Genomic DNA, 27,978 nt, shown 5'->3' on the forward strand with positions numbered 1-27,978 from the left:
GACTCTTGCTGTATTATGCATGTATTACATTTAAAATACATCTGTCTGGGGAGGGGGGAACAAGACTAATACTTGGGTCATACAAAAATAGGAAGTATTTCAGCATGCCATTAAAAAATACAAAGCCCATGAAATCAGAGTGCTGGGCTGGGGTATGGGCAGAGCTGGGCTTATTGGGGCAGGGGATTTGCATTAGAACAGGGAAGTGTTTTCACATTTCAGTGCAAACCACACAAAATATCCAGCTTCCTGAGCTGCATCAAAGCAGCTCATTTGTGTTTCAGAGCAATGCCATTCTGATGAGTTGTCTTACCAAAGGGATCCTTCTGGAAGCACTGTGAGCCTTTCCTGAGAAAGACCCTGCATGTCAGGCAGGCAGGAGCAGCTGCGGACCGCTCAGACACCTGCATGAAATGCGGAAGACTGTGCTGCTGAAATCCCTTCATATTTTTGCCGTCTTCATAGTAACTGCCAGGGTGCAGCTCAGCACCAGCACCCCCGCAGACCAGTCCTGCTCCATCCCCAGGCGGAGGGCATTGCTGGCACACAATCCAGCCCAGCCCACACACTGAGCCTGCTTGCCCCTTGTTTCACCACTAGATCTCTGCCTTTGTTGCATCCTGCGCCTGCCCTTCCAGGAACTCTGTGAAGGGAAAGCATGTTTTCCATCAAGACTAATGCCTTAATTAGTCAATTTGCTAATATGCTGAGGTGTGAATGGCTTATGATGAGGCGGGAGGAGCAACTGTCCCACAGGCACAGCCCTCATTGCCTGCCTTGTGGTCAACAAAGGAGTCGTCCATACGGAGGGGCTGTCACCTCCCCAGCTCCTGACAGATGATCTCCTCAGGATCGGTGAACAGGCTCTGGAGCCTTTTGGGGAGGGAATGTTTTTGTGAATGGGTGATGACACAACCATGGCCTGATTACAGAGCTGAGCAGCTCCCTCCATCCCCCCAAAAGCCATGTGTTAGCTGTGTCTGCAAGCCGTGTCTGTCACGCTGCTTAGCTGTGACAGTACAGTCTGGGACAACATACCAGTTTTTCATGGGGAATCTCGGCAGAAAAGAGCACACTAGAAAGACATGCAAGGGTGGAGTGTGAGGCACTGCCTCCCAGGAGAGGCGAAGGCATAGGAGGGGGGATGACACACCACCGGGAACACAGCTGCTAGGAGCTGCTCGCACTGGCCTCTGGCAAGGGAGGTACATCTTCACTCCCCAGGGCTGCTGAGTCAATACTATCAGTGCTGCTTCAGGGATGGAGGCATTCCAGCTTGCACCAGTGACAAACCAGACAAAGAAAGTAACACACTGGGAGGAGAAGAAACTCTGCCCTGCACAGCCTGAACCCACCCTCCATCTCCTTCTGCCCAACAGCATGAAAAATACCCCACTTCTCCATCCTTGATGCACTAGACCAGCTCCATCAGTCAGAGGCAGGCTGAGCTCAGCCCTAACTGCTTCGAGATAGCAATGAGGTCTACACACATGTGACAGGACAGCATCCTCCCTCTACTTCTTTGTTTTCTATGCAGCAAATCCAGCAAAGCCCCAAGCTCATGTGCTATCCATTTTGCAAGTGATTTTATTTTAAAACTGGAACTCTAGTTCTCCATTTGTTTAACAAGTCCCTTTTTCTTTAAATAAAATTAATTTATTCTACAGAACAGTAAACTCTTCCAGACTCTTCCCTATTTACAAATTAACATTTTTGCTTGCAGATCATTGCTTCCCTCTCCTTTTCCTATATCCTGTGACACAGAAGGTGAAAAATCAGCCATCATCAAAACATGTGAAGGTCTGTAAGGCAGTGCTCCCATCCACAACCACCTGGCCCATTGGGACCTCAGTGAAGAACAAAAGCAATGTCTGTGCCATATCTGAAGGTCCCCCCTCATTTTGTGTGAAGGAAGAAGGTCCATGTTAAACCCATCAGCCAAGAGCATCTGGCCTCTCCCTGCTGCATGGGCTCCTTTGAGCTGGGTTTTAGCTGTGCTAAGGAAGGAGAAATACCCCTGTGAGAGCAAACTGCTCCCACTGCCCTCAAAAGGGCCAAGGTGGATTTGCTACAGGAATGAGATCCAGCAGCCCTCATCTCACATACCCATGGGCCAGAAAGGCAACTCTCACATTGCAGGAGCAGGTAAGGAACCTTTGAGAACCCTTCTATGCCCTTCTGAAGCGGGAGAGACAAGTGCCACCAGCACTGGGGACATGCTTTGCTAGCTCAGGAAAGAAGGCACCTAAAAAAAAAATAATTTGACCCAACCCAAAACTCCAGGCAAATTCAAGGGGTTTTGAGCTAGGTTGGGTCTTGGGGCATACCTCCCTTTGCACTAAGTGGTAACTTCTAGCTGGGTATGGTGGGGTCTGCTCTACCTAGAGAGCAAAGCCACCTCACTCAGGTCCTGCTAGCACTGTCACCCAGGTCTGGCAGCCACATGAGGAGCCAGGAGTCCTGGTGATGGGGAAGACAAGCTGGGTGAGACAAACCAAGAGGGATGTGCAAGCACTTTTTCTGCAAGACAAGCTGCTCTTACAGAGGGTCTCCCACCCCACACAAGGCACACAGTCCCAGAAAGGAGCCTGACCTCTAAAAACCACCCTAAGAGCTTCAGTGACCTGTAGGAAAAGCATCAACAACATAGTGCATACCTAGCCACAACGGGTTTCTGCTCTACACGCTGCCAGAGCTCACCTCTGGGTGGGGGCTCCTTTTTCCTGCTATAGATGCATGTGACTGCACTGATCTATTAGAAAGTCAGAAAGTCACCACGAAGCGGTGACTGCTGCAGTGCCTGGTCCTTCCTGGCAGCACTGCTGCTACAGCTGTCGCTGGCAGGGTTTTACATCTGCTGGGGAGGGACTTCAGCCATCGGTGAGAGCAATCCCACCTGTCACTGCAGTCAGCCTGCCCTGGCCCCCTCCATGTTGGCTGGCCGTTCACCCACCTGGCAGCAGCCCCATTCTTTTTGCTCTTCCTGGGCATTTATATTTCTCTAAGGAAAAAAAAAAACAAACCAAAACCTTCAATAGCATCTACTGAAGATGTGTAGTGTTTTCATTCCTGGGAGCCCAGCTGAGCACCTGCAGGGCGAGGCTGCCCCTCCTCTCCTGACACAGCCCTTGCCTGGCCTCTGTCTGACCCCCCTGAGACATCCCAAATGATTAACAACTGATGCAAAGCAGGGTGGTTGTCATATTTTTCAAGGTTTGCCTTGAGCAACGGAAAACAGCCCCTAGCTGCAGCAGAGAGAAGGCAGAGCTGATGCCCTTGTGGACAGCTTAGGTTTTGAAAAAGCAAGGAAAAGAGGGAGGAAGAAAGGTATTATCCAAGGACTGTCCATAGGTACAGCAGGTAGAGAAAGAACAAAGGAACATAAATGGCAGGACAGCAGGAAAAAACCTTCCTCGAATGAGATGCTTTGGAAAAAACCCTTCTCCTGGCAGAGGGTGGGAAACACTTGTCCCACAGGGAGTCTGAAAGCCAGCCTGGATAAACCCCTAGGCCTCTGCAGCGGTGCCGTCTCAGGCGCATGGATCCACATGTATGAGAAAAGCTTCTGCATGGGGATCTGTCACTTGCACTGTCATCCCAAAATGCCAGAGCCCCTCGGCGGCTGTTTTGCAGGGCAATGGTGCCAGAAGGGATGTTGGCCACACTGGGCTCTCACCCCAGAGGGGATGTGCTGCCATCCCAGGAGGAGCATTCCCAGGGAGGCGACACAGGGAGGCCAGCTCGGCCCCAGGAGAACTCTTGGTCCAGAGGGAAAGGGAAGAGGCTGCAAGCTCCAAAATGGCACTGATGCTTTCAACCTCCCAAACTCCCAGCGCTGCCCCAACTTTGGGGCTGGCGCTGGGTCCAGCTGAGAAATTGACTGCCACTCACACAGCCCCTGAAAGCGGCAGGGAACAAGAAGGATGTCCTGGCCGGGTTGCTGGCGGTGGCAGGAGGTGGCAGTGAGGCAGGTGCAGGGGTGAGGGGAATGGGTGCCCCGCATCCCCCTGCCATCCAGCCCCTGGGCATGGGGGCACTCAGTAGAAGGAGTATTGGTTTTCCACTGCCCGGGTCCGGCTCCGGGCACCATCAGCCTCGTGGTAGTCCTCAGCACTGGCGGTGGGGGGCTCCGGCCGGTGCTCAGTGCTGTCGCTGCGGCTCCGGGGGCCCAGGGCACCTTCCAGGCGGTGGTAGGGTGCAGGGATGGTGACAGCGGGGGCCACGGGCACCCCCTCAGCAGGTGGTGGGGCTGGTGGGCCGGCAGGTGCTGTGCTGCAGAAGTAGTGTGGGGGTGGCAGGTCGACCCGGCAGCCCGGTGGCTGTGACACAAGGGCTGGCGGAGGGCCGGTGTCTGTAAGGGAGACAGGAACTTGACCCCTCCAATGCTGCCTGTGGGCTCATCCCCCCATCTCCTTCGCTGGCACCTTTCCACACCCACCCTCTCCCTTGCTCAGTCTCTCCATCCTTGACCCTGTCTTTCCCCAACACTCCTTGCCGACTCTCTCCCAACATAGCAGGATGCTCTGAGCTCTGCAGCCCCCTCTGCTCTGACCCCGCTCAAGCCAGGGGACCGACACCCCCATGTGCACGGGTCCCTCCAGCACAGCTCTGCTGCTACATGGTCCTCCCTGCTCACCTTCAATGGGATAATGCCCACCTTGGGGCACCTCCAGAGCCACGCGCACTGACACAGGCACAGCTTTAGGGGGTGTCAGTGGAGGAAATCCCAGGGATCAGTCCCTTTTGGGTCCATGCAAGATCCCAGCCCCCCACGTAGCAATGACAATACCCTGGCACCTACCGGGCAGCGGGCTCTGGGCCACGACGTAGCTGCGGAGGGTGATATCGGCTGCACCGCCTGACTCGAGAGGGATGGGGTGCGTGTGGAAGTGGCGCAGCATGTCGAAGATGGTCTGGAACCAGAGGTGCTGCACGTGGCACTGCCCGCTCTCATTCAGTGACAGGCGGAGGTGCTGCAAGTGCACAGGGCCAGCAGGTGAGCTGGGGCTTGCAAGGGTGAGATTCACCTTTGCAGTAAGCAGAAGGAGCCACCTCCATCAGCCAAGGGAGGTTTGCTCATAGCATGGGACTGTTATTCTTCCCCTGCCTGGCTAGAAGGGTCTCCTGCTGCAGAGTGTTTCCTGCAAAACCCCACTCGCAGCAGCCCCAGGAGAAGTTTGTCCCCTCCTGGTGATGAACGCTGTACAGAGGCAGCCAGAGAAGGGCAGCTGGGTGCAGCTGGGGTGGGGGCTGCAGCTCCCATCCTGCTGACACAGACAGCGTAGGGAAGCCCACAGCCCATCTGAACTACTTCTTGCAGGACGGTGACGACAAGACCAGGCAGTTATATCTCAACCCCTCGCAGCACGTGCCCTCTGGTAGAAAAGGGACCTGGCAGAAAACTACATGTGGGCTGTTTTTTTTTTTTGCAGTGCATCTGTGTACTTCAGGACATGGAGCAGACAAGAAAAGGGCAGGGGATGATGTACCAGGCTCTTGCGGGTATTTAATCTCATGCCCACATGGCAGGCACTGATCCAGCTGGGAAAGTGCTGATGGAGCTGGGCAGGGTGCAGAGGGCTCTTGGGGTACAAGGGCAGGTGGTCCCAAGGGATACCCTGCCAGGGTGCAGCTCCCCACAGAGCTGCCTTGTTTGGGGTCACCGCACGGCGCCCGCTTGCTTGCGGAGCCCCAGCAGGGCAGGAAGGAGCCCCAGGTGCTGGGCAGGGCTGACACTAACATTCAGGGAGAAGCAGAGGACACCCACCTTTGCTTTCCCCTGGAAGTTGAAGGTGAGCACGTACTCCCCGGGCCGCGTTTCGCTCTGCCGGATGACGAACAAGCCGTGGCTCCGGGCACCCCCAAAGAGCACCAGCTGAGCCGCCTTGATCCGTGAGAGGGTCCCGTGGAACCAGGGGAAGCTGGAAAGGTTGATCTCTGCCTCTGCCTCACTGTCCTCCCCTGGCCACAGGGAGAGCAGGCTTTTAGGGAGCACCCAGACATCACCCTCTCCCACCCCTTCCTCCTCTCTCTCTGTGCACCCCCAAGAGTGAGGTGCTGGGGCCACATCCTGCATCCTGGTACCTGCGAGTTGCCCGCCAGTGGCAGGGGAGGACTCCAGCGTCTGCAGGAAGCTCTCCAGTGGGACGTGGGTGAGGAGCTCCCCCAGGGAGTCCCTGCCCCGGCTGTGGGGTGCAGGGACAGCAGTGGCTGTGGCGGTGTTGTGAGCACCGGGCAGGGCACATCTGTCTGGTGGCCTGGGCACATCTGGAAGGGAATTTGTAGAGGGATGGGCTCATGGCTTGGCATCACCAGACAAAGCTGGGGGCTGTCCTGCTCTGAAGGCCGCTTTACTGGAGCACCCTGGGCTCTCAGAGACATCTCAGGGTTAGGTTATGACTCTGGCCATAGATCAGGGGACTCCCTTTCAGTCTGCACTGGGTTTCCTTCTCCCAGTGCAACCAGGATGGGGGACACTGATGTGTCTTGGTTGGCCACAGAGACAAGGTGGGGTTGTGCAGGTGGAGGCTGCTCGCTGGGACCTGGAGACCCCAGTGGGGACTAGATCTTCACCATGTACCAGGATGTACAGGGGCAATGTTGATGTCTTAAATGGGGTGGACCAACTCCCCAGGGTGGGGACTAGCATGAAGAGGAAGGCGATAGACAGAAGATCCATCTTCACAGGACCTGCTTCAGACTTTTTCACTTTATCACTGGCAGGATCTGGCCCCCAGCAAACCAGAGCTGGCACCCAGAAATTCCCACCCCCCCCAGCAGGTATTTTTCCCAGATGTATGTCCTTACCATCACCCAGGAACTCACAGCTGCAGGAAGACACCCTGCCCGTCAGACAGGCTCCCTGCGCACAGGACGCCAGCTCGATGTCGTCCCCGCTGTCCCTGCAGGGAGAGCACAGAGCAGACTTTCACATGCCAGCCACCACACTGCAGGAATGCATGCATGGCACCTCTGCTCTGAGGCATGCGACGGGCACTCTTGATCAAACAAAATTTCAGCTGTGATCCAGGAGTACATCCCGATGCCCCTTGCTTCCTCCTGGAGGGGCTGCCACGGACAGAAGCGCCCGCAGCATAGAGAGGCAGAGTGGCTGGCAAAGCAATGTGGCCTTCTGAGGGTGAGATACCGGCGTGAAGGGAATTAAACCCTTGGAAGACCTCACTATATGTGTCACGCCAGCTGGCCCTAGCTGAAGAATTTTGCTGCGACCTTTTTGGTTTGGATGGGAATCTGTCACCTTGATATTCAGCACTTTGCTTTGCAAGACGTACATAGATGCATGCACACTCCCACCACTGATGTCCACCCAAGGGCGCTTAAGCTTTCACCCTCTGCAAAGGGAATTACCAACCCACAGGAATTACGTCCCCAGAAGACACCAAAAAAAAAATCAACCCAGGAGACAGCGAGTAGGAGCAGTGCAAGGTGGGGGCCGCAGCATTGCGGCCCCCATGGAGAGCATCCCTGTTGCCCAACCCCTGCCCATGCACTTCAGCACCCTTCTTGTGCAAGCCCCTGCACTTGCTCCACAGCCTATTTTCATCCTGGCTGCCAGCGGGAGCCTGGCGCTGCCGGAGCTGCCCATGACACTTGGCTACTCTTGCTTAACAGCAGCCACGTGGGCACATGCAGCGAGGAAGTGGCTGCGTTAGCAGTAATGGCTCACGAGGGAGCTGATGAATTATTTAGTGGCCAGTAAGTGAATCAGCCATTGGGAGTCATTCAGCTGCAGCCAGTTAAAAACAAGACGGGAGGAAGGAAACCAAAACCAACAACGCTTTGCAGAAAAGCCGTCGACGGGTGCTCACGCAAAGGCTCCAGCGTGCAGCCTTTGGCAACAGCATCAGGAGCTGATTGAAAATTCATTCTTGGCACCAAGCATGTGTGTTGGTGTATTAAACAGCTCATTATTATTTGCTCTGGAGTTCATTATTATTTGCTTTACAGTCACGTCCAGAGGCCAAAGTGGGACTGTGCTGGGTGCTAAGCAAACATAAAAGGCTGGGAGGCTGCTGGCAGCAGAGTGAGGGGATGGCACAGGGCTGCCTGTGGCTTCTGCAGCAGCTCGAGGTGAGCACAGCCACGGCACTCGGCTCCGGCTAGAAAACACGTACTGGGAGAAAAAGGGCCATGTCTCCCAGCCTCACCTCCATCAGCAGCCCAGCTTCAGCATCACTTCTTGAATTATACACTTTAAAATGCAGCAAAAGGAGCTGAAGGAGCACAGATCTGGAGTCCATTAGTGCATCCTATCTGCAAGATGCAGCCTGCGCTGTGACCAACCCTGCAGTATCCAAACCGCATCTCTTCGAAGAGAGGCAGAGGCAGCCTGGAGCCTGCCCAAGCCCCTGTTCCAGGTTTGCTCAAGGTTTTCACCTCTGTAAGCTTGAGCACCTGTTTTTTTTCCAAAATTGTGCCAAGAAGGGCAGTGCTGGGGTTTCCCCAGAGCCCAGGGAGCACCTGAGCTGATCCTGCCTCCCTGGGACGGGGCCTGTCTAGGCCAGCTGAAGGGCAGCAGTGCCAGGCGCGTGAACTTCCCTACAGCATAGCCTAATGCATGGGCCAATGAAAAAACAGATGAGAAGTTTCAGCAGAGTAGGTGTGACTCCAGTGACAGCATTAATACCACAGTGATAGAAACATAAATAAATAATAAATTTAGCCAGCTGAATCTTAAATATACAATGGATGCTGGACTGGAAAAAAGCACAGAAAATAGCTCAAATGTAGTATAAAAGCTTCAGAGGGTGGGTGTTAGGAGCTTCCCGTATTGAGGGCTGTGTTCCCAGGTCACCTGCCTCTGCCTGGTCGAGGCAACACAGAGCAGGAAAGGGTGAGCAAGCAGCCAGTGCTCGGCGAGGCTGCACCTCTGACGCACACAGACGGCTAACTTTGCCTCCAGACTTCTGCTGGCATGAGTCAGGGACTTTCTGTAATAACCTGAAGCAGCAAAAATTGCATCGGGGTAATAACCCATGCTTGGTGGCGAGGGCACCACAGCAGTGGTGAGCCTGGCCCCTGCACAGCACCTTCCTCCAGCAAGCCTTACCCGGGGTCGATGCAGTCCTGGATATCTGCCACCCAGGAGTGCTTCTGCAGGGAGTCAATGGTCTCCAGGATGTACTCGGCACCATTCTCCACCTGCAGACAATGTGGGACAGCGTCAGGCTGTGGCTGGGGTCCCACCACCCCCTGGGGCAAAGCACACCCCATAACCCAGCCAGACACGCCCCCCCCCCCCATTCACCTGCTGCTATTAAATAGCACTTTGTTTGAACACGGTGGAATAAGCGCCCTCTTCTTATCCCAGCAAAGGGATGCCAGTGGGTGACCCACAGAAATGCTTTGGTGTATGTGAGTGTGACCTCTGACCAAAGCTGGGGCTTGGAGGAAAACCCCCACCCCACTGTTATCAGTAAATTAATCACAAGGTTTTTACAGCCTCTGTGGCAAAATCGCACTTGGCCAGTGGCATTGGGGATGCCTGGCACTACACACCAGCACAGTCAGCATCCCTCACTTCCTGGGTGCCACAGTGTCTCCAAAAACTAGCTCTGCACAGGTAGAGCAGAGGCTGTGCTGTCCTCTCACTGCCCCAAAAGCCTGCCAGACCCCTAAACCCAGGAGTTTAAAAAAAATCTCTCCTGTCCATCTTTTCTGCCTGCTGGTCTATGAGGCTTCTGATTTCTGATTACAATGGTGTGGGACGGAAACCTACTTTAACAGGAAAAAAAAATTAGAATAAAAATCAGGACACAAAAGAGCCTCAAAAATTGCAGACCCAGAGGATCTGGGCCTTTCTGGGGCCAGGGAGGAACCAGAAGTCCCACATCAGCAACAGAACAGCAAGCCTCAGAAGCCACACCATACAATACTGCGTGCCTCTGGCAGGTTTCCCCACATCCCTCACCAGACCCTGTATACGTTGCGTTCCCGAGCCGGCGAGGCAGCCCTGACTCCGGGAGGGTATCACATTGCCAGCTGAGACAACCTCCTAGCAAATTAAATTAATCGCAAACAACTGAATCACTGTCCTGAAAATAAGCAGAGCGTGCAGGAAGCGGTACCCAGCATCCAGGCTGGGGCCGAGCAGCAATCTGCTCCCCTGCTGCAGCCCAGGGCTGCGCACAGGCCATCCTGCCCCGAGCGGAGGTGAAGGGAGCAGCAAAGATGTCCCCCCACCCCTGCATTTTGTTTGACCAGAGCAAAGGAGCCTCTCTGGCTTCTGAGGGCCATGCATGAAGCTGGCGTGGGAGACAGGGCTGCTCTCTCATGCAGAGCATGTCAGCCAGTGAAGCACATGCAGGGCTTGGGTATTTTGCAAGTGCCTGCTTGTGCAATGGAAAAAAAAAAAAACAAACATGTGCTTGGTGTCTGATGGGTGGTGGGGACACGCTGCCTGCTAATTTTTAGGCAATTTGGCAGAAACTGTTCTGGCATGGCCTTCCCAAAAAAAGGCAGGGGGCTTTTCCACCCATCATAACCTGCCAGAGAGTGGTGTGTTGCACACAAATGTTGAGATTGGGCTCAACATCAACCCTGTACATGGGAAGGCAGAAGGGAAACCATCTCCCTTTCTTACCTCTCTAATCCATACCCTGACACTGAGGGGTGCTTCACCCACTCGGTGAGTTCAGCAGCAAAGGGGGAACACAAAAGAGCACCAAGAACATGTCTCAGCAAGGACACACAAGGGCTGGGGCAGAAAATGAGCGACAGATAATAAAATATGTTGGGAATAGGGGAAAAGCATCCTGTGCTGACAGCTGGGAGGGGAAGGAAAAGGCTTGCCGGAGCAGCAGGAGAGGGGCAGCAGGAGATGGGGAGCAAGCCGATGGGCTCAATGCCTCGTTTGCTGCCTCGGCTCACTCAAAGGATCGATTGCAATCAATTAACCCTGCAGCAGTTTAAGTGTCCTGGCCAGAATGGGGCAGGAGCAGGAGGGTACCTGGTTAATCAGGCATTTTCAGACCAGTGGGGTTTGGAGTGTTCCCCAGGGTAATTAAAGAAATGGCTGAAGCAGTCACAGAGCTTTTAGCAGTGGGAGTGGAGAGAGCATGTCTGGCTCCAAAATATGCGAAGAGGTCAAGCCTAGAGCCCTCCTCCAGCAGCCAGAGAAACCAACCCTCCACAGGCACCCAGGAAGCACCCTGGAGCTGAATCTCCCCAGCAGGGGTCTGCCATAACCAAACCCTGTCAAACCCATCTGGACTTGCTCGTGACAGCCCCAGGGACGGGGAGCAGCAGCGTCACAGCCTCAGCATTGGCCATGCTTTGAACACTGATGTGGCGCTCCAGCAAGGTCAGTTGCAAGACACAGTTGAGATGAGACATGTAAGAGGATCTAGAAAACGCGATCACAGGTAGCTGATAAGCCATATTCCAAGAGCCCTTAGATTGTTAATGGGTTATCAACAGCTAACAATCAAAGCTGAGGGCTGTGCTCGGAAGCTCCTTCACGTCAAGGACTCCCTCCATGCATGCTGTTCTTCGGTAATGATTAGGACAACAGCAAAGATGCCTAATCAATTCACAGATGACACCACATTGCAAGTGTGTTGGAGGGTGAGATGAGAATCCAAATGAACTTGAAGCTGAGAAATGATCTGTGGAGGAAAAAGCTCAAGCTATCCCCCAGCTCAAGGACACGGGTGCGCTCTGAGCTCACACCGATTGCCATGGGTGCCTGGGCTGGGGAACTGCAACTCAGTTTGCAGTTCTGCAAATTCTTCTGCAAAAAATCATTGAGGGGCTACACCAGCCCACAAGCTGCATACGAGTCAATGTCATCATCAGGGTACAAAGAAAGCAACTGGATCAACTTGGGCTGGGTAAAGAGGAAGAAGAAAGGAGAAGCAATCAAAGGAGAAGCAATCCTTCCCATCCGTTCCTGGCCACAGCACCATGTATGCTTTGGGGCACACACTCTCCCAAGCTTGCAAGGAAAGTGGGGAGGACCTTGGGCTGGTCAGTCTGGAGACAAGACAATGCATGAGGTTGGTCTTTGAGGCACAGAAGACAACAGCCAAATTAGCCTCCATGTCTGTGGTGGACAACGGCTGCAGCAGAGGTTGATGTTGAACCCCAAGAAGCTCTTGGGGCAGGGACGATACCCTGGAGGAGGCTGCCAGTAGAAGGTGTGGGACCTTTACAAGGAGCTGGGTTTGGTGGAGAGCAGTTTACCACAGCAATGTGTGCTGGGGCCAGATGGGCTACCACGCACGGGGGCTTCCAGGAAGCCAGGCTCAATTTTTTCCCTCCTCTGCTTTCAGTTTTCTAAGCTTTTAAACAGGTTCATTCCGCCAGGAAGCTTGGCCTCTCTGCTCTGCCTTTGCCACATGCTTTTAGGGAGAAGCATCAGGGAGAGAACTTTTTTTTTCTTTTACCAGAGGTAGGACACAGAAATCCTCAAAACACTGTTCTCCCCCCCACATACACGTGCTACCTCCCAGCCAGCCATGTCCAACAGCTCTGGTGGAGAGCACGAGTCCATCAGCATGAGCAGAGAGGCACAGCCTCATTAGCTGGAAAGAAATGCCATCTCCAACAGCATGTCCATCATCACAGTGGCACAGTGCACCCCGAGCCGGGACCCTGCGAAATTCAGCCCTGACCTGCCGTGACAGGCTGCTGCCTTTCGGCGAACAGGAGGGACCATTAAGCTAACTAATTGCGTGATATGGAAGACTCTTTCTGGGGGGAGAGAGAGACTCTTTGCTTGTGCCCCCAGACTTGTGGTGGTTGATCCCCAGGGCCTCAGTGGCCCCGCACAGCCGTTCCCATCACCCTGCCTCAAGGAAATGGCCACCATGTGCCACCAAACCAGGGCAGCGGTAGTCACAAAACCACGGGCAGCTGCACCAAAGAGCATTTTGCCTTGCATGTTGTCCCTGGACACTAATTTAATCCGTCTCCTGGTGACAAGGAGAAGCAAAACCCCATGGTGAAAGCCAGGCAAACAGCTCGAGCCCAAAATACCTGGGCATCAGGTGGAGGTTGCATCATTGCAGGGGCACAACCTGGGGAGGGGAGGCAGGGATCCTGCAGGGAGCATTAGTGCTGTTGGCATCTCAGCCTCAAAAATCAAGGCAACGATCCCCTTGGGGACTGAGCATCCCTGCAGCGGGGGCTGGATGCAGACACAGATGGGGTCCCCGTTGGGATACACACCGCTGCCGCCCTGCTCTCACCTTTAGGACAAAGGTGTTGTCTTTGTCGGGCATCTCCAACGGCATGGTAGTGCGGACCTCGATGATGGCTGACAGTGGGATGCTCACCTTGGGTTTGGAAGCCTGGGACAAGAAAAAAAAAATATTAAAAGAAATCAATCAATAAATAAAAAAATACATTGTTCAATTGAATCAAACTCTCCCAGGGGATGACGCAGCAGGGCTCTCAGAGAGGCAAGATCGCAGCTCAGCCTGCACGGTTATTACAGGGGTGGGGGAGAAAAAAAAAAAGCATTGATTTCCCTCATGTGCCTGATAACTCTAAGCTCTTTTAATTAAACCAAGAGGAGGCCCAGTGGAAGATAGGGAGGTTAGTGCATTTAACTGCCAAACCTCTTCCTTGCTCCAGCACAGGCTGATATGCCAGCTCTGCCAAGATCACTTACTTCTCTCCTTTATAAACCCTCTCCTAACAGAGATGTGCTACCTGATGGAAGACGGTTCCTACACAGAAAGCAGCCCAGGAAGACACCCCATTTATCCAGTGCATTTCAACAGAAAAGCTACAATGCAGCAGCCTTAGCCATGCAGGGAATTTTAATTACATTAAAATAAAGAAAAACTAATTTCCCTTGGGGCCCCCGGCACCCACTCAATGGGGGGCAGGACCCAGTGCCTCCCACTTGAAGTGTCTGCTGAGCAACAAATTCCCCAGATATTTGTTTTAATTATAACAAATCCTCCCAAAGGAGCCTGCAGAGCTGCTCCGCGAGGCCTGTTCTCTCTGGGGCTCCGGGATTCAGAGCATTGTGGCTGTGGGAAGCAGAGATGCAATTTAGTTGCTAAAATCTGCACCTGGTGCCTTGGGTGCATAGGGTGGGACATGGCTGGCAGTGAGTGCCGGGCTACAGGTTACCAATAATGGGTCCAGTTCCCATTATTTTTTTTTTTTTTTTGGGGTGGGGGGGTGGGGGGTGGAGAATAAATCCAAGACAGAAGAGGAACTCCTTGTTCCCCTCCAGAAAGTTTAATTTCAGCCTCTCCGCACTGTCTCAGGCTGTGCGGGGCTCAGCCCTGCCCTGGGGAATTTTTGCCTCTTGGTGTTTGCACAGGAGAAGGTCTGAAAGGAGCAGGCAGATGCTTCGAAAGGAAAGAAAATATGGTGTTAATTCACCGGTGAGTCAGAGAAGGGTCTTCTCCAGGAGGGCTCTTCCCTTTAAAGATTTAAAGACATGATCATTGTTTCTGTAGGGCCTGAGCAAAAAGAAACCTGTGGGCTGCTGAAGCAAAGAGCTGTTTTCCTCCAGCTGTGCCAGGCTGGTGCCAGTTTTACAGCTGAATCGTTGCCAGATGGGAAGCAAGACAGGATGAGGGGAGAAAGAAGTAAACCAAAGGAGGGTGTGATTATAACAGGAGAGCAAAGTTCATAAAAGTTGTCATAAAATAATTTCAAAATTGATTTTAAGAGGCAAAGCAAGATACACTAAAACAATCCCTCTATGAGCACTCTCAACTGTTTTTAAGAGCAGCAGTTGTTCCATTTTAACCTGAGTTTATTGCCCTTTTGGTGCAGCTGACTTGCCAGTGCTGCTCTGTGCAGCCTGCACCCACCAGGTTCACCAGATCCTCGTGCATCATGCCATGGATGCAGTGGTTTCCTTCCAGCTGGGTCTTGTGCAGTCCCTGGGCTGAGGAAGCCCCCCCGCCAGCTACCAGCAATGCACGCCACCCATGTACCAGTGCTGAGCCACTCTATAGAGACGCACTCGAGTTTAAACTTACATTTTATATTCTATCAGGAGAGATGTGATGGTTAGATGAGAGGCACGGACTAACACCGTCAGTGCCGAGGTTCATTTTGGCCTCAGAAAATTAGAAAATACTGTTTAAAAATATGAACTATCCTGCTGTTCCTATGTATAGTGTATGAATCCATTCCTCTACCAAACTGAGGGCTACCGGAGGCTTGGAGCATGCCGAGACCCGCACAGCCACAGCCCTGGGTGCACGCCTGTCACGATGGCTTATGTCAGCCCAGCTTTGCTACCAGAGACTGAAAGGCAAGCAGGAAAGTCCTGGAGAAGATGAAATAAATGAGATTTTTCTTCCCTAGGTATTTAAATAACCTGAGATTTCATTACCAGCACATACAGCTAGTAAAGCCCCAGGGAACAGCTTATTATTTGCCCTGTGCTCTTCAGAGAGGAGAAAGCACAGCGCATACAAGGCATGATCATGGCGTTAACACAGGTGAGGGTTTGGCATCACAAGGCACCCCTTCGCTCAGCCCAGGAGCAAAGGCGGTCCTGCAGCAAAGAGGAGACTGGAGGTCTTATAATCCACATTTCTTGAGCAAACAGCTCCATCACTCAAGCCTTTCCCCCAGGAAAACAGGGACAACGTTACCCTGCATCGCGTGCAGGGCATTGCATGCATAAGGGGAGGGAGGATGCACCGAGGACGCGCTGCGATGAAAACCAGCTTCCGATTTTGAAGCTTTCATTGAAATTAAAGAAGGAGAGATGCAGACAAAGAAAAGTGATATTGTGGGTGGTAATAATAATCAGAATGTGTTCCTCTGCCCAGGAGGGGAAATAGCTGGGGCTGTCTGGGAAGATAGCTGCAAAACCCATCCATGGTAGTGGTGCTGCAGCCCCAGAGGGCAACGCCAAGGTCTTCTGTCCCCAGCATCAAAAAGCTGCGTTGGAGGTGGCCTGGCAGATGCAAAATTATTCTAAATGAATTGTTATTTTTAAAAGGAAAAAAAACGCTTTCTGAAAGTGAACTAGCGACCCTCTGAGATCTAAAGCACAAAGCCCAGGCAGCGATCCCAGCCATACTGCTGCTGCGTGAGCCATCGGCCTGACACGTCTCTGCAACATGTTGGGAAAAGAAAAAAAAACCCTTTGGATAGTCTGGACACCGCACATCTTGATGGGGGAATGAGCTTTTCCACCAAGATGGACGATGTTTGGGGGGCCAAAGGAACAGAAAGAGGCTTCAGCGTCTCTCCCAAAAGCTGTGGGGAAGGAGAGGGCTATGCCCCGATGAACGGCAGCAATTGGGGCTTGCAGTTTGGATGGGCCTCAACCATGCTGTCTCCTCCGTTTGCATCTCAGCCACTCGACACTAACCCCGCTCCAGACCAGAGCTGGATTTCATCCCAACTCAGCAGCGGAAATAAGAAAAACCTCAAGGAAAGCCCAACTGCTGCTTGAATTGCTCAGAAAAACAGCAGAGAAAAGGCAGGACTTACCTTTGGAGGGACGTAAAACTCAAGGAGGAACCTCTCTCCTTCCACCTTCACTGCTTTCCGGAGCAGGAGGCGGCACTTCTGCCACTGTGAGCTCCCCACACAGTTCGTGTCATCGGCCACCATGTAGCGCAGCGTCCCCTCCCTCTGGATGTCCACCAGCTCCACCTTGGAGGAGGGCACCTTGGACAGGCGCAGCTTGTGGGTCCATTTCTCCCGCGGGTCGCTGGGCTCCTTGCCCCCGGCCGGCCATGGCTCCCTCTCAGCTTTCCGGCCACCTGGGGCAGCCTCGGCACCCGGCTCCGGAGAGGACTTGCGATGCCACATCTCCTTCATACCATCCACCACGCACAAGCTCATGTTCCTTAAGGAGAAACCTTTCTTGAACTTGGGCTTGGTGGCAGCATGGATGGAGACGTCCTCCGAGCTGCGGGACTGGCCATAGGAGGACACCTTGCGTGCCTGCGCCTGCTGCGCCGGGCTCAGGTACCGTCCAGCACCCAGCGGGGTGTCCATGCTGTCCAGGGACTCGGTGGATGTCTCCTCCTTCCTTGGGGTGACCTCACGCCCGTAGGGGACGTGGCAGTTCTGCAGCCCCACAAAGGGCACGATGTTGTATTTGGTGGGGGAGTCGGACACGAACACCCGGCTGACCTCCAGGCTGAAGATGTCCAAGAAGTTGGCAGCGAAATGGTGGGAGAAGGAGGTCTCTGCCCCGGGGGTGTCGTAGTGAGGGTTCTCCTTCAGGAACTGGCAGAACTTCTGGGCGAAGTCGACAGCGGCTGCCTGGGCATGCAGCTCACAGAACTCCCTCCAGTCGGGGAGCGGGGAGGAGGGCTCCTGGCACAGGGCATCGCCGTTCATGGCTGCCCCATTCCACCTGCCGGCAGGCTGTGGGGGCAAGGGGACAGCGTGAGCGCGGGCACAGACACTGGCAAGGACATGGGCAACTCGCCCTGTGCAGCCGTACCCCCCTGCAAACAGAGGTCTCCCCCCACCACAATGTAGGAACAGGTTTGCAGCCCTGGTGCAAAGGGAAGTGCCGTGGGAAAGTGCTTTTGCTCCGTTCCCTCTCCACCTTGTACAGCGGAAAAAATCTTGGCCCCAGCAGCAGCCATAAATTGTACTTATTTTACGATTATGACCATGCAAAAGCGTTATTGATTTCTCATAAAACCGCTAAGGAGTCCCCGACCGGAGGAGCCCAGGGGGATTTGCCTTCAGGATTTCTCTCGCCTGTGTGTTCTGCCTGGGCACGGCGGCAGCTCTCCCATGGGGTGAGGCAGCACCGGGCATCCCGGAGGGGCCTGCACTGGTACACAGGGCAGCACCCTCCCCTCTGCACCCAGCAGCTGGTCCTTCTCCTCCATTCGTATTTCTGCCCTGATCCTCTGCCACATCAATTTTTTATTTTTTAAGAGACATCCTAGAAGAGACACAGATCTTGCTTCTTTTGATGGCAAGGACCAAGCCCAACGCACTGCCAGAGCTGCTCATTCCCAGGCTTCATAGGCCAGACCCTCCTTAACCGGGTGACACCTCACCTGGGGCAGGCGCTGCTCTCCTGTCCCCCCACCATGGCCGAGTCCTCCCTGTCGGGTCACATCTCCATCAGACCGAGCTGAGGAGCCACATGGGAGCTCAGCCCCTGCCTCTTGCCCTCCCCACTGAGCATCAGGCGCTGTGCCGTAATGGATAACCTCAGGAGTTATCCATTCGGATTCCATATCCAAAGTATCGGCAGAGACAAGCGAGTAGGTAGGGTACAAGGGGATAAAAGGAGCCAGACCCAGGGGCCCACCAGTTGAAGGGAGCTGAAAATCAGACCTACATGCCCATGGGAGAAGCACCACTTTGCCCAACCTGCACACTGGTCCCTCTCCCAGCAGCCACAGGACCCACAGTGGTCTTGCACTTACACTGCACTTCCCAAACCTCTACCTAGCTTTGGGCAGCTTGAACCACCTCCCTGGGGAGACCCCAGCAGCGATCACATCTCAGAAATCATCTCCCAGTGCCGATAATTCTTGTGCCTGCTGGTGGTGGTAAGCCTTCCCCACTGAGCAACTGGTGCACTGCTCAGCCCACGTCCCCAAACTCACAGTCCGTGTGCCCGGACAACCCTCTTTCCGCCCCGAGGGCAGCGGTTCAGCTAATCCACCTCAGCTGGCTCTAATACAGAGCCCAGGGGTGTCTGTGGCTGCTGTGCTCCAGATGGGAACCATGCCTGGGGACAGCCAGAATTCTGGAAGGATAGGACATTTCCCCTGGATTTTGCCTTCTCCATTCACAGAGCAGCTCCTTTGCTGGCCGTGAATTACTACTGCTAAGAAATCATGCTCAGTAACCTGCCAGCAGCTTACACGGCCAATAATTAATTACCACTTGGATTGGGGTGGGCACCAGGGACTGAGCTAACCTGCTCCTCGTCCTCCAGACCCTGGCCACGTTGGTCACAAGACCCCAGGGAGGAACAAGCTCTGAAGGCCAAGATGTGGAGCAGCAGCAGCAGCCAGTTGCCATTTCCCCAACACATCCCTATGGAGACGAGATGCTGCCTGACCTGCCAACATGAAACATCAGAGCTTTCTGGGAACACCTCTGGCCCTGGAAGAGGATCTCAAACCCCCTCAGACAGGGAGAAACTCATACAAGCAGCAAAAACGCTCAATGGAAAAAGAAACCCTGAGTTGCTTAAGAGACAGAACCACGGGAGCTTGGCTTCTCCACTGTCTTGTAAGGACCACGCAGCTTTTCCCTCAGCAGCACCTCTGCCCCACACACGCAGCATCTTCCCACTTTTGAGATGCTGCTGGGTGTCCCGGCTGTGCTGGGGAGGCAGCGAGGACAGGGCACACACGTGGCCATCAGGGACCCGTGCTGGTGCCTCGTGTCCTGCAGCACCATCACCGGTCCCCGGCAGAGCTCCAGCCCCTGCAGAAATCCCCAGTGAGTCTCTCCCCAGCATCACAGGGCTTTCCCCGAGAGCCAAGCGGGTCCTGCTCACAGGGATCCATGCCAGCTGGGAAAAACCCCAACCCTGCAATTTCAGAACAGTGTCTGAATTTCCCCAAGAGACAGCGGGAAAGAAGCAGAAAATGCAAAATTTTGTTACCCTCCCAGCAAATGCAATTCCTACTTATCCACCCATCACCGAGCAGAGAATTTAAAGGCTCAACTTGTGGCAGCAGCTACTGTCCCTTGGCTTTAAAATTCACAGCCCCAGCTCCCCACCACCACGCCAGGAGTCGCCCTGGCCCCAAGAAACGGGCCAGGAGTATTTGGGCTCGGGGCAGATGGGGAGATGATTCTCTGCTGATCCAAGCAGGCACAGTGAAAGCAAGGGAGGGGGAAAGGGTGCAAAGGTAAAAGAGTAGAAAGGAGTTTTAGTGGGGAAAAGAGTGAGCCCACAGCAATGGGTTTAACTGCATCTACCAGAAGAGAGTGGCTTGGCTTTGCCCTGAGTGTTGAGCCCTGGGGCTTTGCTGGTGTCCACCCCCACAGATGGGGGAGAACGCTTCTCTCCATCCATCCATCTCTCCAGGAGGGACCAGTGGTACCGAGCAGGGCCCGCCTGCCTGAAATTGAGGGGTGGCAAGCCAAGATGCAATGGACTCAGAGAGATTAAGGAAAAAAAAAAAACCCAAACAAAAAAAGGCACTTCAGAAAAGATAAAGCTCCAAACAAAAAGCCTTGCCACCCAGGCACTGCAGCCAGGCTCAGGCTCGGAGACACGCAAACAGAAGCATCACAGCATCTTCCTTTCATCTGCATGGGGATGACAGACTTTAAAAGGCCAATTTATAAAAACGAAGTCTAGAGGAGAGACATCTGGCAGGTCTGAGGAGGTGGCGGGGGGGTTACTAACCCTGTGCTGCGTCTCCAGCCCCCGCTGCCCAGAACGGGTCTGTGAGCCCCCGGCCAGGACCTCACGGCAGAGCCTGGGAGCAGGCGGGGCGGCTGGGGACAGCCCCCCCCCAGGACTCCAGAGCCATCATCGCCCCAGCAACCACCCCAGTGCATATGCATTCACCTGATTTCAGCGGGAAGCAGGGTCCCAATTATCCGGGTAGATTTACCTTTAATCTCAGTACCTCCGCTCCCCTCCATACCAACAGCATTGCCCCACTTCTCGAAATAACTTATCATGCCTCAGACAGCACCACCGGGCAGGGCGGTGGAAGCAAAGATGAAAATAAGCTCAGGATGAAAACAAGCAGCAAATCTGCGATTGCTTTTTTGGAAAGCAAGGGCCATCCACTTCCAGCCCAGCTTACCAAGCGTTGCAGCGTGCTCCGGGGCACCTTTTGAAGGAGCCAGATCCCTTTGGAGGTGCTATCGGACAACTCCAGAATTTGCTCAGGGGCCACAGCCTCAAGTCCTTGGCCTGGGTTACACAGAAGGACAGACATATGAATATATAAATGAGGATGTTTGTTGTCAAAGGGAAGTCACAGAGTGGCCACCAAGGCATCAGGCTGCTGATGAACACCTAACCCACCGGCACAAGTCCCCAGACACCTCCCAGGGCAGAGCTGTGCCCTGCTGCTGCTGTCACTTGAGAGAGAAAGTCAAGGTTCAAGAAGGAAGAAAAAAAAAAACAAAACCAAAAACCCCAGGATTTCTGGGGATCAGCCAAGTGGAAACCCAGGTTGCAACCGCAGGTGAGAGCCAGCTGCTGGCAGCGATGTTATGACAACCTCTCCCAATAAGCTGTGCTGGTGTATCCCCTGCACCGGGGATGCGTGTCAGCACATACAAGTGGAAAGATCTGAAAGCTGAAGCAAGCTACTGACCCTCAAGAAGAAATGAAATCTAAACTGTCAGCAGAAGTGCAAGAGACCACGATAAAAAAAAAAAGTCTCCAGTGAAGCAGGAGTTGGGGAGCAATGCCACTGGGATTTGCTGAACCAGAGACGTGGGGAGGAACCAACATCTAATAAGGCATTAATAACCCGAACGTGAAATGCCGGTCATGGGACAGCTGGAACAGCTAGCCCAGCACTTGCTCCGAGGGCTTTATTTAAGAAAACAACCCTAATAAAGAGATGTTTTCTTTCTGCCTGGCACAGCAAAGCCAGGCTGGGCCAAAGTGATCCAAAATTCAACAGGAAAAAAATACTGTTCGATGGAGGGTGTGCGAGGCAAGCCTCCATCCCTCCATCTCCGCTCCCTGGGTCAGGGATGTGCCTGGCTGGGAGCAGGGAAGGGCAGGAGAGGAAGAGCCTGCAGGGAAAGGTGTGCAGCAAAGCCCTGGCTCACGGCGAAGGAGGTCCCCAGCTCGGTCCCGACTGCCTGGGTCCAGCAAGCTGCTCAGTTTCCAGCAAGATCGATGCCATTCAAAGCCCCAGCTGGCAATCCTGAGGGAATGACGTGAGGAAACCCAGGCACCTGCTCCCCCAGAAAAGCGCCTGACCTCAGCATGCTGGGCCAAGGGAGATCCCCGAGTCACAAGCAAATCCGAGAGCAAGGCAACACCTCCCCGGCCCCCCTCCCCGGCAGCAGGCTGCGAGGTGACGCTCCTGGCAGGCAGGCAGCTCCTGGCAGGCAGGCGGCCCCTCTGGCAGCTTGCGAGGGAGCCTGGCACCTGCCTGCACGGCCCCGAGGCGCTGCCTGCCCTGGGCAGATGGGGAAAGGCTAAACCCGGGATGAGGACTGCCCTCAGGGACGGTGGGGCAGAGTGAGCAGCAAGCAAGGCTCAGGGCTGATGGCAGAAGGGAAGAAAGCACATCACCTTTGCTCTTACTGTGCAAGCCCAAAGGGTTGAGGGACACATCAGCCATGGAGCTGACATTCCCCCATTCCACAGCAGACACCTGAAGCGCACAGAGACCAAGTGACCTCCTCCCGGGGGGCTTCCTTTGCCCCCTCAAGCAGCTGGGAAGGGTCCCAGCCCTCATGACCCATCAGAGCTTTAACCAGACACAGAGGCTGAGCTTAGGAAGAAAAAGCCATAAGGCAAAAAACCAAAAGTTATCTGCCTGTGCACATTACACATCCCTCCAGACCCACTTACCATCCCCACCGCAGCCCTGGGCTGGGAGGAGCTGATGGCTCTCTGCACTCCTTATTGCTCTGTGTACTATTTATACCCTATAGATCTTAAATCAGGCCAGCTTGTCCATTGGACCTGGACAAGCTTGAGAAGAAGTGGACCTGTGTGAACCTCATGACGTTCAACAAGGCCAAGTGCAGGGTCCTGCACCTGGGTCAGGTGCACCTATCTAGTTGAAGATGTCTCTGTGCATGGCAGGTTGGGCTAGATGACCTTTAAAGGTCCCTTCCAACACAAACTATTCTGTTTCTATGAATCAGAAATGGAAACAATTTTTGTTCCTCTCATTTACTGTTCATCCCACTAAAATATTAATTGAACAGCATTTTGGTCTCAAATGTAATGGTCAAACCACCTTCCTTCTGCAAATCCCCCATTAAATGCATGCTTTGACTCCCTGCCCAGATGCACTACGGGTCTTCCTGTCATCTGGAGCCTAGAAAACATCTGTCTGGAGTGAAAAGGCATCACAAGGTCTTTTTCTGCTGCCCAGTGAGGGACCCCTCCAGCCACAGCGTTAGCTGGAGCGGCTCTCAGAACAGATGCCCCCAAAGCACCCCGCAGCGGTGGATGGCCATCTTCCAGGGCAGGGTTGCGGGGTGCAGGCACTGAAGGGAGATGTCTTCAAAAGAGAAAACGGGCAAGAAATGACCCTTTGTTCCCCCTCTTGCACATATGACAGTCTCCCCACAGCTCTGCGTGCAATCCCCCCATTCTGCATCCCAAAGCTAACCCTGCAGGAACCAATGCCCCCACAGATATACCAGGCTTTGGGGGCCGCATCCCGCCTGCGGCTCCAGCCCTGCCGTTGACTTGCCGAGCAAAGTCCCCAGCCCGTAGCACGAGTCACCCTGCAGTGGGAGACCTGCTCCCGGCCAGGACCCCGGGTGCTGGAGGTGGGGCACAGACACTTCTTCCCCACATGCAGCCAGTCTGCCAAGACCAGCCAGGCAGCGCTCAGGCCTATGACAGTCCCCCAGCAAAACCTGAGATTTTCTCCATTTCCCACTATCCTGACCAACTTCATATCACAGTTTCTCTTCAAATCTTCCCTCCGAAATCTGTCCCCATTGTACAGTTTACCTAGTTAATAGATAAGATCCACTGGATCTTAGATAATCTCTTCCTTGAGTAATCCCATCCATCTTGCAGGGAGCCATGCTGCCAGCCCATGTGTGGGGCTGGAGTGTCACCCAAGCCACTTAGATCGCCACTGATCTGGGTGGGACGCAAGGGGTACCATCCTCACCCAGTGCCGGCGGTCCCCAGGGTGAGCTCTGTGATGCTGTGCAGAGCATCGCTACAGCTGGGCATCATGAATGCAGCCTGGGGCTTGGGAACAACGTGCTATGTCTGGAAATAAAGCAAAGACACTCCCTCGGTGCCCCAAAAGAAAAGCTGGACGTTTCACGAAAAAAATAAAAATAAATATAAAATAAAAAAAAATTAGATCGTTTGGCAAAGGAGGTCAGAAGCTGTTGTCCCTTCCCTCTCGCTCGCGTGCAACCTCACCTGCCCGTCTCCAGCCAGGGAGCTTCCCGCAGAAGAGTAACCAGTCCAAAGTCTATTTTTAACGGCCACAATAGCAGAGCCTCCCAAGAGGAACGGCCGAAGCCCTGTCCCCAACCAAGCAATCTCACATTTCCCTCGCTAAGCCTAGATTTCCTTCCGCCCCTCAGCCCACAACAAAACCCTCCTCCTCCTCTCAACTTCCCATCCTTGTAAAACTATTTGCACGCCCACCTCCAGACTGGACCGCTGCTGGTGCCAGGTGGCAGCAGGGCGCACGCTGTCGTGCACACACACGTTGTATATTAACCACTGACCTGGTACCTCGGGGCAGACCCTTCCCAGACTCAGACATGCCAGATCACAGGAGATTTAGCTGCTCACTCACCACCCCTAGATGCACCTGAAATTCAGGGGATTTAAAGAAAAAGCCCCACAACATAAAACTAACTGCAGTTCCAAAACAAGTGCAAATTCCTTTCAAAAGACAACTCTTGCTCTGTGGATTGCTATGCCATTAAGGGGCTCCTCAGGTGTTTTTGGGGAGTGAGCTGCACAGGTCAGGGGTGCAGGATGCCCAGCAACGCACATCCTGATGCGGTACGGCACAGCCATCGCTGTGTGCTTCTGTCCTGGCTCACCACTGGGGATCCCTGCTTTTTTAGGGCAGAGAAGCCCCCAAGATTGTTTTTCAGTTATGGCACATAATAAACATGGGATAAAGTTACCTAGGTCTGTACAAAATTTTCTTATTATGGTTTTTTTTTTTTTTACTTTGCAGATCTAATTCCCCATACACATCATTGTCTCATACCCGCCTGCAAACAGCATTAAACTGCTGCCTAATGGTATCTGAGCTTGGAAAATTTAATTCTACCCAGCGCCTTACCCAGGACTGCTACAATCGCTGCTAATTGCTTAAGTGGTGTATTAAGCAAAACACCTCATAAAAATTCCAGTGGGCTTTGAAACCCCCCCTCAACCAGATGATGCCAAAACACCCTGTTATGGCTGCCATCCCTGGCTGGAGATTCAACCTCAAATATCCCCTTTCCCTCCGTTGTGCGGGCAGCGCTTTGTACGCAGCGTGGCAGCTGTGGCCATGCAGGAGGGATTTACAGGCTGTGTCCGACTTCTCTGCCCCCTTCCCAAGGCTTCTGGCCAGGGCACTGCCCCACTGCAGTGCCACTGCAGCCCCTCTCCAGCCCCAGGGTCTTGCATGCCAAATGCTCCCAGGACCCAGTGTCGCAGGGCACAAACCTACTCCTGTCTTCCCAATGGGACCCTGGAGGGGATGCACACTGGGTCCCTCTCCGGGTCTGCATCCTCTAAAGCATGGTAAGCATCTGCAGGTGTTGATGCATGCAGGGCTGTAGTCCAGGGTTGCCCTGAGCCTGGACCCTGCGCCCAGCAGCATGGGTGCTCCCCCAGCGAGCAGATTCTCCAAGCCCTTCTGGTTTTCCCTTCAATAAAAATCAGGTCTGGGATGCAATTTTCCTTTAGGGATAACCTTTCCCCCTCTCCACTGTGATGGAGCCAGCTGGAATTCAAACCTGTATTTCCTGGGAGTCAGGGAGCACACCAGGCACTCCCTGCAGCGACAGGGTCTCCGGTGTCCCTCTGCCAGCCTCCGCTCGCACGAGAAGGCAGAGCACTGAGCCAGGCACAAGTCTCCAACCCTCACCCTGTCACCTCCCTGGCATCCACGGGCAGGGAAACTGGCTGAGGGCAAGCGAGGGCACCAACACACGGCTGTGCCGGGAGGGGAGTGCTGCCAGGAGCAGCTCTGCGGGCCTTTGGGCTGGAGAAGAGCAGGGAAGGCAGCACTGCCCCAGGGCATCCCACACAGCCTGATTCAGCAAGAGCAGCAGATGTGCAACCATCATCGGGTTTCTCTGCCTGCCCTGGGAAGAAGAGGAGGAAGGGCATCATCCAGCAACATCCTCATCTTGAAGAGATGGGTGATTTACCTCCAAGGAAGAAGTACAAGAAGAGGGTGGACAAGACCACCCTGCCATAAGCATGCACAAGTTGTGCTCCCACCAGCCCAGGAGAGGAGGGGACAGACCTGATGGTCAAGAACAGCCAGAAGAGGTAGTAACCCAGTAGTCAAGCAACCACAGTACCCCTGAACCAACCAAGGGACTCACTCTTGAGGAAGGCAGCAGTTTTAACCCCAAAGCGTTGCCCAGAGCAGGACAGGGGAGGCTCCATCCTGCAGCCCCCAAGACTGACTTGTCCCACTGATGGCACAGGGATAATGGCCACCTTGCACTGATTGAGGCACCGGGCTCGGGCAGGCAAACCCACACCCTTCTCAAACACATGTCGACAGGCTGGAGTATCTCTACAAGAATTATGCAACTTTTTTAGAAATAAGTTATTCAACGGCCACCCTGGGGTGCACTGCAGTGTTACAGCAATGGAGAGGCACTATGAAGCAACACCAAGGAATGCAAGAGGGCAGGTCCAAGAGCACTCACGATCCCATCTCAGCGCATCTCCTGGCAGTGCACAACCACCGGTCTGTGCAAACCCAGTGGCCGAGAGCCCCAGGGTAGGAGAGCTGAGCATTTCAGAGGAGCCAGGGTGGTTTAGCAGCATGATCCCTATGTAGAAGCACACCCCAGATGCCCAGCATTGCAACCATGGTCCTTCTCCACTCCCCTCCCAACAAACTGAACCAAAAATTCCCATGGATGGGAGATTTGAATAATCCACTCAAAGAAACAGTGGCAGGGCCTCCCAGGGTTTTTGGGCGGCATGCTGGGTGGACAGAGCGGTTTTACCTCCTCTCCTGTTGCAGTTCACAGGGTCCCCGAGGTGCCAGCAGCGTGGTTCTTCCAGATCAAATGCATAACTTCAACTGATGAATTTCTGCACTGGAACAGGGGACCAGGCTGACTCAGAGGGGCCTGGAAGGCAAAGTTTTACACCGTCAAGCCCCAGAGCAAGCGCAATCGGACTGCGAGCATCTCCTTAAGGCACTTTTCACCCCTAAGCCACAGCTCCCTTGTACTTCAGCAGAAACTAGAAATAAGCAGAAGGGCCACAGAGAAAGTCCCTCTGCTTTCCGAAGGCCTTCACGTGATGCAACCCAGCTTCACCAGAGCTAGGGCTGAAGGAAGTTCAGGAGCTGCAGTTGCCCCACGGGTGCCCCCGAAGCCCCGTGGGAATTGGAGGCACCGGCTGCCCGGGTGGGACCGGTCCTGCTCTGCCCTTGGCAGGGCCCGGCTGCCGGGGGAGGGTCGGGGGGGCTGGAGGGAGAAGGCAAACCACCCAAATCAGCCTGCAACCCTCATGCAAAGCCCAAGCAAACAATAACGATTTAAAAAAAAAAAAAAAAAAAAGAGAGAGCGCATCCACTGGGGGTCATGCGCGCTGTCCGTGACCCCCGCCGGAGCATCCCCCGCCCCCGGGCGCTCCGGACCGAGCCGGGAGCGCCGGGACACGGCCGGTTTCGCCTCCCCGGAGCGGTGCCTGCCCCCCAGTACCACCCTCCGGCCTCTCACCTTCCCCCCGCCGGGGCCCAGGGTGGGGGGGCGGCCGGAGGAGCGGCGATATTCACCGGGAGGGGGGAAGGAACCAGCCCGGGCGGGGGGCGAAGGCAGCGGCAGCCCCCGGCCCGGCCGAGCGCAGCCCCCGACCGGCGGCGAGGGGAGGGGGCGGCCCCGCTTCCCCCCCAGCTCCACCCCGCCGCAGGGGCGACCCTCCCCGGGGCGGGGGGGGGGGGAAGCTCCGCGCTCCCGCTGCAAGCGGGGACCCTCCCCCGGGCCTGGGGGGGCGGGGGGTGGGGGGGGCGTCCGCTTCCAACCGGGGGTGGGGAATAACCGGGAAGACAAGGGGCCTCCCCCACCCCCGGCCGCCATCCGGTACCGGCGGGATGCGCTCGCTCACCCGGCCCGGCGCTCGGCGCTCCCGGCGCGGCTCCCGGCGCGGCTCCCGGCGGGCCAGCGCTGCCCGGCCGCCCC

General features: G+C 54.6%; 1 protein-coding gene across 3 annotated transcripts; it reads right to left on the minus strand.

The window, feature by feature from the left end:
* Positions 1 to 5: 5 nt before the first annotated feature.
* SH2B2 (SH2B adaptor protein 2) lies at positions 6 to 27,978 on the minus strand. Of its 3 annotated transcripts, none has more exons than XM_075113175.1 (10): positions 27,905 to 27,978; positions 26,797 to 26,922; positions 16,447 to 17,334; positions 13,212 to 13,313; positions 9,071 to 9,162; positions 6,808 to 6,902; positions 6,085 to 6,267; positions 5,768 to 5,961; positions 4,802 to 4,973; positions 6 to 4,351 (listed from the first exon to the last, which is right to left on the minus strand). In XM_075113175.1, the coding sequence occupies exons 3-10, from the start codon at positions 17,305 to 17,307 to the stop codon at positions 4,038 to 4,040; spliced, it is 2,013 nt and encodes a 670-aa protein (XP_074969276.1). In that variant the 5' UTR covers positions 17,308 to 17,334; positions 26,797 to 26,922; positions 27,905 to 27,978; the 3' UTR covers positions 6 to 4,037. The 3 variants fall into 3 exon arrangements, with proteins under 3 accessions (XP_074969276.1, XP_074969277.1, XP_074969278.1); XM_075113176.1 differs by lacking the exon at positions 27,905 to 27,978 and adding an exon at positions 27,520 to 27,705; XM_075113177.1 differs by lacking the exons at positions 26,797 to 26,922; positions 27,905 to 27,978 and adding an exon at positions 24,011 to 24,297.

This window comes from Phalacrocorax aristotelis, chromosome 18, assembly GCF_949628215.1.
Source record: "Phalacrocorax aristotelis chromosome 18, bGulAri2.1, whole genome shotgun sequence".
Taxonomy (NCBI): domain Eukaryota; kingdom Metazoa; phylum Chordata; class Aves; order Suliformes; family Phalacrocoracidae; genus Phalacrocorax; species Phalacrocorax aristotelis.

Bases quoted from the DNA above. Each gene is read 5' to 3' on its own strand.
- SH2B2 (XM_075113175.1), bottom strand. From the start codon at position 17,307: ATGAACGGCGATGCCCTGTGCCAGGAGCCCTCCTCCCCGCTCCCCGAC. The intron at 9,163-13,211 runs GTGAGAGCAGGG...CATTGTCTGCAG, and splicing joins ACAACACCTTTGTCCTAAAG to GTGGAGAATGGTGCCGAGTA. The intron at 4,974-5,767 runs GTGGGTGTCCTC...GTGCACTTGCAG, and splicing joins ACTTCCAGGGGAAAGCAAAG to CACCTCCGCCTGTCACTGAA.